The 13,561-nt window shown below is 43.3% G+C and overlaps 1 protein-coding gene across 1 annotated transcript in view; it reads right to left on the bottom strand.

Moving 5' to 3' along the window:
• Positions 1-193: 193 nt before the first annotated feature.
• AKR1D1 (aldo-keto reductase family 1 member D1) overlaps positions 194-13,561 on the bottom strand; it is a 35,624-nt gene continuing 22,256 nt past the window's right edge. The window contains exons 4-9 of the mRNA XM_030040609.2: positions 9,852-9,929; positions 7,482-7,604; positions 5,612-5,721; positions 4,961-5,126; positions 4,057-4,139; positions 194-360 (exon numbers count right to left, since the gene is read on the bottom strand). Of these exons, the coding sequence (XP_029896469.1) occupies positions 318-360; positions 4,057-4,139; positions 4,961-5,126; positions 5,612-5,721; positions 7,482-7,604; positions 9,852-9,929 (603 nt within the window). The 3' untranslated portion in view covers positions 194-317. The remainder of the gene's footprint in view (positions 361-4,056; positions 4,140-4,960; positions 5,127-5,611; positions 5,722-7,481; positions 7,605-9,851; positions 9,930-13,561) is intronic.

Here is a 13,561-nt window from a genome sequence, read left to right as displayed (position 1 = left end):
AAGAATGTGAGTGAAAATGATTTGGCTTGAACTAGTAAGCCTGTTTTCAAGAGGAATCTTCAGTTTTATCAGCTGTCAAATTTTGAAGCTTCAGTGCTCAGGGTTAAAGCCTCCGAAGCCAAAACCAGAGACTCAATCAGTTAAATAGATTTGCTCTTCAGTAGCAATAAGAGACTGACAAGACAAGAGGAAGTAAATGTCATGTTTTTAATGCTGGTTTGAACAGTCTCCCATGAGGTCAAAGCACCACACGCTGGGTCTCTTTCAGCGAAGCCTAATGGCACCAAGTTAGGAACCTGCCCGAACACACCTTGTTTTCAGTATTCATCGGTGAAGGGATACTCTGGATGGTCACGCCACCTGTGGATAGGTCAGATTGAACAAGTGAGCTTCTCGGGAGAAGCACGGTATCACATCACTGATGCAGTTGTCCTGTGCCTAGCAAACCTCTTCCTTGCGATATATAGGTGGCCTTCATGGAAGGCTCTTCTGCTTATTCAGAAGCTGTCTGTCCCGAATAATTTTCCCTGCAGATTTGGAAGCAAACCTGTGCATTTAAGGAGAGGATCAGTGAAGGACCATTTTTCAGGCCCACAGACCACATACCTTAAGGACAGATGGGAAAAACCAACAAGAGTTTAGATGGCAGCTATTCTTGATATTTAACTAGTATTAGTAGCAGTGTTGTAGGGAAGGGGGATGGCTTCACTATGTGTGCATTGTGGAAGGGGAAGACTTCTTTGTTCAGATGTTTAGAAAGACCCTCAGAAATAAGGGCTATATTTGAAGGAGAAGTGGAGACACCAGACTCTACTACTTTGGCTTATGCACTTAGAGCTGGCATGAACAGGTCTGGGTCTGGTATGGCGCTTTCTCCAAGCGGCTGCCATGTCTAGACTAGGTCTGGTTGTTCTCTAGCTCAGCCTAGATGTAGATGCTCTGCCAGGTTAATAGCACCAGTGGCAGAGAATTTACAAAGAAGCTTTGGGGTGACCCAGTTCAGGGGAGGAAGGGATGTTCATGGCTGCATACTATCACAGGTAGAGACACTTCAGGCTTTATTTTAAAAACTGCATGCTCAGGGAAGATGCACAATCCAGGATTATTATAAAAGGCAAGAAGAAAATTTGCAGGGTCAACTGCAGGTGGAAAAAATAATATTGTGTTTGCCCATTACTGGCAGACTTGAGAGGTAGTTGTTTTTTTGTTGTGGCTTTTCTTGTTTGTTTGAGATGATGCTAAACCACAAGCCCTAGCTTGACAAACACTTTCCACTAGCAAAATCAAAACTTTCTGAAGAGCATTCTCAGGTGCACCATGGCAGCTGGCTGCCTTGCCTTACAGCAGAGCACAACAAATACTGGCATTTATCCCAGCTGTGAATCGTTCCAGTTTGGGAAGGATACATTTCACAATATTGAAGTTAACTAACTGGAAGGCATCAAACATTTTGAATTGGTTGTGTCAAAACATTTCATTCCAATATTCAGCCAAGCTGAAGTGTTTGTGCATTAACAGATTGAGTTGGTTCAAAAAAAAACCAAACCAAGCCACAGCACTTTGGCTTGTTTGGTTTCAGTATAATTTGACAGTGCCTGAGTTGCCAGTGTCATAATCTCTACTTTCCATCTATGGAGTATGCTTGCTAATCAGATCTCGCGTGTTCAAAGTTCTGAGTCCTTTGAGTGAAAATGATTCACTCGGAGGAGTCAATGCAGCTTGGAATAAATGGTAAGGAAGAATATCCATAGCAGAGGCTGGGAGCACAAGATAAATCAAGCAGACAGATTAACATAAAACTTGCCCAGCACAATACTTCTAGATTTCTCCAAGGGGCGAAGAAACCCTTTCAGACTGAGATTTCCTGAAGTACTTGTATTTTTACAAAATTTCCATTTTCTGCTCAGATGCTTAACTTACTAACTCATTCCACTGATTGCAGCATCCTGTTTGTACGGGCTTACTCACACCATCAGAACAACAGATTTGCACACTGTACCCATGGTAGCTGATAACTGGAAGAGCCAGAGGAAAGCTGGATTTTTCCACTCCTGCTGGCATTTGCATCACGGCATTTGAAGGTTTTGTGTGAAGTTGACTAACCAGAAGTCTTTCTGTATGATGGTTTGACTTTTTCAGCTACATATTGCTGGATGAAATAAGAAATCTCTTTAGGCTGGTAACTCATCTGTTGCAGTGTCAATTCCAGACATGGCCTACTATGTGTTCTCACACTGAAGATATACGTTTAGCTACTCCTTACGTGGCAACATCACTTGTCTGAGAAGGCATTTTTCACAGTTGCGGTCAGACTGTATTTAAGCATTTTCCCCAAACATGGCACTCCTGTGAAAAATAGAGCTGGCAATGTCCATCCTATGCATCCTCTTTTCCTTGTCCTCAGTGGCCTCCTGTGACTAAATTTAGTCTAATAAAGCAAAGCATTTCGTTTATTAGTTTTTGGATTAGTGACTTAGAAAGTTCTTTTCCTGTAGGCAATTGCATTCTTTAACTTTGCTTCTGGAAAAGGCTCTTGCATTTGCACCAACGTTACGTTTCATGTATATGCTCACTAAAAATTTAAGTGGTGTTATAGCTCAACATAGCTATGAAAAAACCCAAACAATTTCAAATACCAAAACACACAAGAATCTGCTAGGCCATTTGTGAGACGCCTTCTGGAACTAAGTGCTGCTAATTGATGGAAGGCTATTTTAAGTTTTCAGAAACTAAAGCTTCAGAGTACCTGGCTGAGCTTAAATGTGAAAGATGAACTCCATTATGATGCTTTTAACTTAGTTCATATTTCCTATCATATTTATGCAGCACGGTAAGTGCTTTATTTGTTCCTTTGAAACATTTCCCCAATCTTTTGAGCAACAGTCAACATTTTAGAGTGCTATTGATGCTGCTATCCTGCTTTTCATTATTTTTAATGTTTGTGCACACTACAGTTTGGTAAGACACAGATAATCCGAGGTAACAAGAGAAATACATGGAAGTAAATCTAGCGTTTGGCTACACATTGAGTGCCCTGAAAAGGGGAAAGCATAAAGTTTGGCCATAAACTGTAGGTGCTCTTAGGCCGAAGGAAAAACAAATGGCCTCATTATCTAGAAGAGGAGATGTTGCATCAGTCTGAGCCTTCTGGGGTAGTGCAGCCTTCAGGTGAAGCAAAACTACATTGGGTGATAAGCTTTACATCACAAGCAGCAGGAGATCAAGCCTTGTTAGTTCTCAGAAGAGATAATTAGGAAGTGGTCTAGCAGTCAAACAAGCTGCATGGTTTTCTGCTTTTCATATAAGAAGGTACAACTCAACATGACAGCAGGATAGGGAGATTGCTGAAGAAGACCACGTCAGAGGAAAGGCCAAAATAAAGTTTCTGATCATTTGTGGTCACCAAGATGTAACATCCTTTATGAGGAAGTTGGGTAGGTAAATTTTGATGTTCTGACCAAAGTATTAAGCGAGAAGGAGCAGAGCTCTCCCTAAATTAGCCCTGTAGTTTCACGTAGCAGTGTTCTTAATTCTTAGCCTTCCACATGGCAATTTAGGACAAGTTGCCTCTGGAAATGCTAGGTTTATAATCCATAAGCCATTGTACTCGAGCAGCAACATGGCTTCTGAGCACTGGAAATGAAGGTGAGAAGAAGGGGAAAGACAAAGGAGTGCTCCTATTTGACTTTCAGCTCTGATATCCACACTGCTAGACAGGGGCAATGCTACACCTTGTCAGTGGCTCACACTGTCATTACAACATATAGCAGAAAGTGTTTAAGGAGGTGGAGAAGAGATGGAATAGTTTGATACAGTCACTTTCTACTAGGTGGGCTTTTGACATTTGAGCTGTAAGCAAGTATTGCACGCTTATTTTTTTGCAATGGGTCCAGGAGCATACTCAGGTTGCATTAAAGACCTCCCATATATAAGCCTTACCTTAAAATAAGGTTGTTCATACCAAAATTAACATTAAAAGGAAGTGATTTTTTTTCTTTAAATATTCTGAAAAGTCAGGAATGGTCTGTGAGGATCTAGGTTTCCTTCTGGACTTACATTAACAGTTCCACATAACGAACATTTTTGTTCAGGGCTTCAATTTCTTTCATCTCTTTCTCAGTGAGGGAGAAGTCAAAGATCTAATGGAAGGAGATATTAGGAATGAGTTAGCATTTCTTGTCATCATCAACATTCATATATTCCAGATTTCAGAAGTACAATCTCCCTTCCTCCCCCGTCTCCCCCACAAATCGGTACTTGCTTGCATTTATAGGAAAGTCTTGAGGACATGAATAAGTGCAGTCACATTTGCTTATACTCTTTTGCAAGAAGAGAAAGGTAGTCTGGCAAGTACTGGGTGACCAGCTTTGAAAGCAATACATTGGCAGGGAAAGCAGGGAGCAGCGTGGGTACTGAGCGCTGCAAAGGACATGGGAACAAATTTTTCATCTTACTTGGGTGTGGTGGTCAAGCCAGATGCTTTCGGATGGTGTGGTTATGAGCCTTTCTGGCATACCTGTATGCATCAACCCTTCCCAAACAAAGCTGCCCCATACCTGAAGACTGGGCAGAACAAGTCAGTCACTCCTGAACACCTACAGCCAGCAACCTTGGGCTGCTGACCTACTGAATTACTTCATCTTGCTTGTGCTGCTGACCTACTGAATTACTTCATCTTGCTTGTGCTGCTCACTGCAGCAACTGGTGCTCTGGGATGCACCACCAGCGGGAACTTTAGCTACTCCAGAGGGTTAAAACCCACCAAAATTTCCTCTCTACTTTGCTCTATTATTGTCATATCATGGTACCGTTCAGTGATGGGTACAAAAAGCATCGAATGTGGCAAAGCTTGACATTGGTCAAGTCTTATATCTGCAGAAAGAAATGGGAAAATCACCTTCTACAGGGGCTAAGCCAATGTAAGTGGATTCATCCATGCAGCACTGGAGTACAAGTTTACCTGGAAATTCTCTCTGATGCGTTGTGGATTGAAGCTTTTTGGGATGACCACCACCCCTCTCTGGATGCTGAAACGCAAAGCAACCTGTGCAGCTGTCTTGCTGTACTTTTTGCCAATGGCATTCAGCACAGGATCCTTCAGTAAAGGAGGAGAGGACACGTTTACCCTGGAAGAAAATTGGAAAAAAAGAAAACCAAAAAACCCTCCTTATCTTTAATGTCAAAACATAGAGGAATCTACCTGTTTGTGGACAGAATACTGCACCTTTTTGACAAGTAGTGCAAAAGATGGGAGAAAAGCTGTGGCATTTAGGTTGATGGGCTGTCAAAGGCAACTTCCTATGTGATGTCCTAACGTTGACTTAGTTTCTACTTCCTCACCTAAGCGTCAACATACCCAGTTACAGACACTTGCGTTCTGTTAGAGGAGACTTAAGGTGACCTCCTATACAGACACCTGGCATTTTTTGATGACAGCACTTAACATGAGTGTTGTGAGTTTACATTCACAACAGTAACACTTGGACACTGAAGTTCAAAACTACTGTGAAAAATGGGGACAAAGGTATTTTGCACAGAGACCCAGCAATGGAGAAGTATTATTCTTTTCCTGGATATTGTCCTTCTTTTAGAAAGTAACAGGGGGACTTACCATGTTTCATCCCTTGAGGTTCCCAACGGGCTGTACCCAACAATAACAATGTCATGTTGTCTGCAAAATTCTAAGAGTTTGGGTTGGGTGAAATAGGGGTGGCATTCGACCTATAAGAATAACGTAGAAAGAATGATTAATCAACAGGACTAGATACAGAAGCAGATGGTGCCCCAATATTTGTGGGAGCTACAGACAAGGTGATGCTTTCAGGAATGGATACGTGTAATTTAAGGAATAGGGAAACTCAGTCTGTGGTTACTGTTCTAATTGTACATTGCTGGGTGATGGATTTTTTTTTTTTTTTTTTGGTGGACAGCAGATCAACATCTGTGATTATAATTTGGCTGCAGGGAATTTTTGTTGGACCGCAGTGGAAAGGTGGCAATAAGTCAGGGGGATGGAGGGGAGGGAAGCTCACTAGAGAAGTAGGCTGAGAAGGCAAAGCACCTCCTGTGGGTCAGATCTTTGTTCCTCTGCCCCTTGCATTCAGGATGACTAATCTGATGTTGGTTTTAGGGGGAGTGTTGGCATAAGCTGTCCCAGATAGAAAAGTGAGGGGGGGATGTGTAAAGGGTGAGACATCTCTATAATGGTTATGACCTTGTTAGAAGCTCTGCCCTCCCACATTGCAAACACTGTTCCCTTACAGGCAGGGATTTTCTGGCTGTGTTCTGTCTCTGGGAAAGGGATGTCTACAAGGTGACAGAGCAACCACTGTTTGCAGGCAGTCTGAAGCTAGCTGGCACATCTGTGCTTGCTGGCTAGCTGCCCTAAGCTGGGCTTAATCTTTTGCCTGGTTTTCCTCAACCCCAGGAAGCAGCAGCAGCAATGCTCAGTGCAGTCTTAGGGGCGCGCCAGAAACAGCAATTGCATTTCGCACCCGCTGAGCATGTCAGTACCAGTGAAGCGTGCTGGAATTTCTTCCTCTCACAGGCTGCCTTTCCCTGCAGGCCAAGGACAGAAATGAAAGCTATGGCCAGCTGCCCTGCCCTGCCCCGTGTCAATCCCAGCCCTCCAGGCCACGCAGCGAGAGTGGGAAGTTGCTCCCAGTTGGTCTCTGGCCTCTTCTCTGATATTGCTAATGTGGATATTCGTTTGTGCCAGATGAGTCAGAAGATTTCTAGGAAATGCAGTGACCTGCCAAATTCCAGCGCCAAAGGTATTGGGCATTCAGGTGGGTCGCTGCCACTTACCCCTTCTCTGAGCCCCGCTACTGTAATTCAAGTCAGACAAGCCTATCATCTTCATGGGCTTGTTCAGCTCAAGTCTGTTGCTTAATGGGGTCTCCTCTTTAATTTAGGTTTTTCTCTAACTCTTACTGATGTCTTATAGGAAAGGCACAAGAGAGCAAGTACAGGAAATTTAGGAGTTACTTCTAATGTCTTTTAAACTTGGGAAACTTAGGGTGCCTCAGGATTCCTGATACTTAGGGTTGTTTTGGTTCAGTGTTAGCTGAGGTAGACATGGCTTCATTGAGGACTAGTTAGCTCTGAATGGTTTATCTTGGGAATTTTTTGGACTTGAAGTAAGGTCCATGGCAGAGATTTAAGATCTGCATTGACTCAGCATTCAACCCTGTTACGGAGCTTTGGCACAGAGGCACCAGTTTTATAGTCCTGGAGCAGGAACTGAGGAGAGTGATCGTTCCAGCACCTTCAAATATTTATCTTTAGCCTAGATAGGATGAATGATATTTTCAAGGTAGAAATGGAAGTGTGGCAGTACGGAGGGCAGTATCTGTGGCAAAGCATACATCACCTTTCTGCACACGGTGGCTTAGGTTACGTGTTGCCTCTGCGTTCCCTACAGGGCAGTGGCACCGGGGCAGGCACTGCCCTCACCTTGCAGGGTTGCCCCAACCTCATACCTGGTTGCTGACAGGTTTGTACTTAAGTCCTGGCTTGTTCAGGATCATCTCCAGCTGCCTGCGGTTGAAATTGGATACTCCAATAGACTTTGCCAAGCCTGCATCTTTACATGCTTCCATAGCCTGCAAAGAAAGCAAAGACCACTAGAGTCCCACGTGTTGAGTTGATTCCTTGGAGCATGTGTTTAGAGATAGGTGGAAGATAGACCATTCTTGAGACTGCAGAATAATCTTTGCTGCAGCAAAACTAATAGCTCTATTAGCATGAGGGCTGGTGCTGTCCCGCTATTCTAAACTCCGTTCCCATGTGAACTCACCTCCCAGAACAAACCCTAATATTTTATACCTCCTGTGAAAGTAGAATTTGTCTGGAGAGCAGAAAGATTAATCTGAGATGTAGATAACTAAGTGCCAGACATCTGCTTTCAAAGAGTTTTGCTTACTTTATGCTGCTTTAGCACTGCCTCAAAGCTGGAGAAGGGAGGGTGAACAAAACAGATTGCTTTCCTGATAAGTCAATTTATTCCTTTTGATTGTATGACAGTTTTTCATATGAAGCCTCTATCCAGTGATATCCCCTAAATATCTGGCAAGACACATCACAAAACCAGCACAGAATACTTCCAATACAGTATAAAGTAGAAAAAAAGGGGGGAGAGAGGAATTCTAAATATTCTGCACTTCAGACAAATCCTAATAGCTGAGAAAAGCCTTATGAATACTGCATCTGAACAGATGCCCTGGTCTTCATTAGCTTCATCTGCTGGGTTGTTAAGGGGAAAGAGGGTCCTTTCCCACGGTCTTCCCCTTTGCTCCCAGAAACTCTGCACACAAATGATTCAGTGCCTGTTTGAGGCAGAGCAGAACACACCGTGGAGCTGGATGCCCCTCCTGCTGGTTTTGTTATTCCTTTGTGCCTCACAGGAGCTGAAAGCAGGGAGGTAAGAGGCACCGTGTGTTTGATGACCTCTAGTTGGCCTCATATGCTTTGTATCACTCAGTGACAAGTCAGCAAATACAGTCATCTGGAGCCATTTTTGCCTGCTAGCACCATACGGAGAGAGTGAAGTTATCTGGATTGAGTTTAGCCAGTTTTATTTAGATTGATGCTATTATTTGCAGGCACTGACCACCACCTATTTTTCACTTGGCTTATTAGCTGAAGAGAGCGACCCGCTGCAATATATCCTTTACAATAAGCACCAGCTTGAAGGTAAAAACATAACAGTGTTCGGACTGCTGTTGCTTTCAACGTTTGAGCAACTAGGCTGTGAAATAGAGGACTGAACTGCATCAGTCAAAGACAAGGGTAACATAAACAGCTAACGTGGAAGTCCCCGTTCCCCCTGAGACCCAGCCTGGGTGGCTCAGCTGCCAGGGGAAAGCCTAAGCCCGCTCCAGGCTCTTTCCCACTCTGAACTTTCACTCAGAATTTCACCCATTCTCCATCTTTATCTGCTGTACCTCAAGTAGAGCTAAACTGAGACATGACTATCTGGCTCTGGACGGCGCAAGCTGAAGCGAAGCCTGTAGTAGCCCTTGTTATCACTCCTGGTGTGAACTGGGCTGAATTAGTGATGCTTTTGCAGCAGACCCGGTGGAGCTGACCAGCTTTGGCCATGAATTAGAGTGTCCAAGGCTTCAAAAGGCGGGAACGTGAGGAGACTGCTAATCTCACTTTCTGCCTCACCTGAGATCCTGAAGCCAAGTGGCAGCAGGTGTAAGGAGACATCTGGCTATAGGACTAGAGCGCATCACAAATTTAGGATGCAATCTTTCAGGCAAATGCTACTTCCCTTCAAGCTTTCTTAGAAGAAAAACCTTGTGTTCTCATCTGATAATAAAATTTAGAAGTGAGTGAACTTGTTCTGATGGCAAGGGTTTTGGGTTTGGGTTTTTTTTCTTGTTGGGTTTTTTTGTGTCTGTTTGGGTTTTTTGTTTGGTTTTTTTTTTTGTGGTGAGCTGTAGGGAAAATTCTGGTTTTTTTTTTCTTGAAGGTGAAAAGCTTTCTCTTTTTTTGAGCATTTCTTAGGGCTCCAACTTTCTCCTGCTGTAAAGATCTGATAAAGAGGAGAGATTGGTAAAAACCTACAGATACCTCAACTAGCAAATGTAGAGTGCACTCTCTGAAAGAAGGAATGTGGATGTCAGATATTTCAACAATGTTTTATTTTGTTATAAAAATAATTAAGTGATAGCAAAAAGCAGCATCCTTAGGGATAGAAGTAAAATTTATCCATGGAGCTAGTAGAATTTGATCCATTTGCCCTGTCAGTATGCTTCAGCTCTGTTTATGAAGGCCACAAGTAAAACTGAGAATGAGGGTCTGTGTTTTTAAAGTGTATATGGATGGATGTTGTGTTTGCTTACCTCCCAAGTGGCACATAAGTCTGTCTCATGGTAGATAATTTTTCCATTTTCATCTTTTGGGTAGATTGCATCTCCAGGCTGAAAAGTAAAACCACACTTTTGTGCTTTAAAGAAAAATTTTCACTTCTTAGGGCAAAGATTTTTTCCACAGACTCTGTTTCTACTAGCAAACAAACAAACAAAAAAATTCAAAAGCTTTCTGAAACACCCTAAGTTCAACAGGTCATTCATGCTGGGCTTACCACATCCTCCACTGCTAGATCATCCTTGGATACACTTCTGAACTGTCACATGAGCGCACACTCAGGACTTCCTGGATGGCCTTGTTTTTCAATAAACTTTCAACTTTTACGTTATGGCATCTAAAGGACTAGTTTCCTTCCAAAGGGCTGGGTTAGGGTATCAACCTGTATTCTCTTCCACTTCTTCCCTCGTTTCTTCCCAGCCCTTTCCCTGATCCTGCTGCTGTTCTAGGCACCTGGGAAGAGTACCAGTTCAGTCTAGCTCCCAACAGTTGGAGGGACCATTTCCAAGAGCTACTCACTACTAGTAAAGGGCTATGTGTGTAGCTATAGTACAGGCTGTGGAGCTCTTAAGTGCATTATCCCCCTTTCTGTGGGCAGTAGGAACTCTTTTTTTCTATCTCTGTACCCTATAAACAAGACTTCAGAGATGAGTTATGAGCTGATCTCACGAGCACAGCTTTCTCTTATTTGCTGGTCATTTCACTGCTGTTGCAGGCAATGCATTAACACCTCCCTCCCTTTTGTCTGATCACAATTTCACTTTTTATAAAAAAATGCTTCAGTGTTGTTTGACATTTGATCTGACTGCAAACTGCTACATTTCAAAGGCCTGGGTACAAGATGTTGACGTGGTAACTCCTTGGGAACACACAGCTGTGACTAATATGATCAGTAACTGGCACCTCCCAATTCAGTCAAGAAGTTCAAATTCAAGTCATTTCATGGGAAAAGTGAGACTAAGGAAAACACAACCTCAGATTTCAGAGGCCAAAGTCTAAGTTACAGTCATAAGCCTGTCTCCTTCAAATGTGCTGGTTTTCCTCAATGAATTCCACTAAGATGACTTGTTGCCTTTGTTGCTGTGACTTGCTTGAAAAAAAGACCCCAAAACCCAGTCTTGACTAGAAGGGGGTAGGTGGCTGTTGGGTATAGTTCTCTAATAGAAGGCAAACTGTTTGTCATCATAACTTGAGGTGGAGAAGCCCTATTTACAAAACCACCCCACAGTATTTTGGAACAAACCATTCATCCCCATGATATCCCAGCAGACTCTCCAAGGACTGCAAGCTCAGTGCATAGCAGCTGGACTTTGTGTTCAGGGGATGAGTCTGAATTCAAGACCTTTTTACTCTGTTCTGCTTCTAATTCATTAACTTCTGTTCAACGTTACTTTTTTTATAGTAGTCAGTAGACAGCAATTATACTAGCTAATTTATCATCCCCCCATTTTCCTCTATTTCTATCACTTGTGTTCTAAAAAGCGAACAAAATCAGGATGAGTGGTGCTTGAAGATGAACTTATCTTGACTGACATAAGTGGTGCCAGCTATTGTGGATTTTCAGCTATTGTGGATTTTATCCTCCTGCCTCCAGGGAACTGCACAAGGTGTTGAAGTAGAGTTGTCTCTGCTCAATAGTCTCCAGGCAATACTTTCTCTGCCAAGCTACCTTCTTTTTATGCCAGGGAGTTCCTGAATGGAAGAACTGTCTGCAGTTGGATAAAGAGGGATAAAGTGCTGAGAGAAAGGCAGTGTTTTGATGGTGACAGGATGGTGGTTACTAGGTCTCTGAAAAGGTCTGAAAGAAGTTGGTCATATTTCTCAGCTTTGAGTTCTCATGGACTACACCTCACCAGTCATTCCCACAAATGCTGTTCTCTTCTCTTGGAGTTCTCTTGGAGATAGCCATGCACCTTAGACTGAACGTAGGGTGGCTTCCTACCATGCTGCCATATGAGCACTGAAGTAAGTGGGACAACACCGTACAGTCACTGCCACTATGCAGGGATCACATCATATCATATCATGTTCAAAGTCCGGAGGCACTCCAAAAGCTACCAGATGACTCGCGTATTTAAAGCACAGTAGTTGGTAACCACTGAGAGGAAAAGACCTGCTCCCATTTTAATAATTTCCTCACCAACATAGATGCAGGAAGACAGGTCTGTACATCCCATCGTGTTCCCAAAATGGTCTTTGACAAGCGGGCTTTCTCAAGAGAGCAATTTTAACAACTTGTGAATGCCTGTTGTATGAACAGAAGGCAATAGGAAGTCAAATAGTGAGGCCATTGGTCTGTTTTGATTTGTTCTCTTAAAATGACAAGATGATACTTGGCTGAGACTTGTTCAATGTAAGGCTTTCCTGCTAGATCACAGAATAATTTAGTTGGGAGGGATTTGGAGATCATTTAGTGCACAGACACCTGCTTCCTGACGGATGAGTGACCTGAGCAATGTCCCCTAGAAAACCTGCCAGGCAGTATGAGCTCCCCAGGCAGAGGGCACGGGGTGGCGCTGAGGAGATCTCTTCCTGCTGGTCATCTGCCTTGCTAGGGTAGAGGGGCTGAGCACCACCACTGGGCTAAGGGGAGGAATGGGGAATCCCCTGGGTGGGGAATCTGCGTGAGGGAAATAGAGAGTTGTGGGCTAATGTTGGTAGGCCAGTGAATAATGTCACCCCAGATGTCAGCTGTTCTTGATCCACCCAAAAGTGCTGGCATGGTGGGGCTTTCCTCCTCTGAGCGGTGCTCTCCGAAAACAGATTCCTCTTACTTTGTCTAAAAGCCCCTGTAACAGCTTGCACCGCTGGGTTCCGCAGGGGCGTGTTTCTTACCGGTTTCAGACTGGGACCGTAAATTTTGTCTCAAGTACTTCACTGGTTTCAAGCAAAGACTGCTTTTGCTAGAAGGCTTTTTGCGAGACAGGGAAGCATCAACGTTTGCAGACTAGGGCAGAGTAGGGGTTCGTCAGCCTTACGCTTGCATGCTCCTCACCAAAGGCGAGCATCGCATGCGGGATGGGTGTATTTGTGAGAAAGGGAGCAAAGGAAGGAAACCGGTCATGACTGCAAAAGGGCGGGGGTTTTCCTTTTTGTATTTGGCACAGAAAAATGTATATTTTTCGGGCAGAAAGCGACTTCTTTTTTTCTCTCCTCTCACAGGGGACGTGAATGAATCTCTAGGACTGCTACTCCTTTAACAACTCAGATTGTTGATACAGGCCTCAGGGAGTCAGATGTACATTACTTTAAAGCCAGCTGTCTATATCTTTATATTGTGAGACAATGACCTTCGCTATGTGGGAGAATGAACTACTAGAGAATACAAACACAAACAAAGGGAAACAGGAAATTGAAAGTGGTGGGAAATTTTTTAAAATGTACCCAAAAGGATTCCATACATGGGACCGTATAAATAGTTTTAATATCTGAGTCCAGTTACTTCTATACAGGTCTTAATGGGATATGGCTTCCTTGGGGAAAAAAGGAACTAAAGGTCTAAGGTGATTGCTTCATTGGTAAATTGCTTCCTATCTGATGCTTCTGGCAGTTTGGAGTCCGTAGTAGAATATAATTTTAATAATCAGAGAACTACCTGCCTTGCAAAAAGAGGCCAGTTTAGAGCTTAAACATCTCACAGAAACAATTAGCCAGCTAATTGCATGACTCTATTCTCTCTAAGAAA

This window comes from Aquila chrysaetos, chromosome 17 (genome assembly GCF_900496995.4).
Source record: "Aquila chrysaetos chrysaetos chromosome 17, bAquChr1.4, whole genome shotgun sequence".
NCBI lineage: Eukaryota > Metazoa > Chordata > Aves > Accipitriformes > Accipitridae > Aquila > Aquila chrysaetos.
The sequence above is the reverse complement of the archived record's forward strand: the minus strand, read 5'-3'. Positions and strand labels throughout refer to the sequence as shown.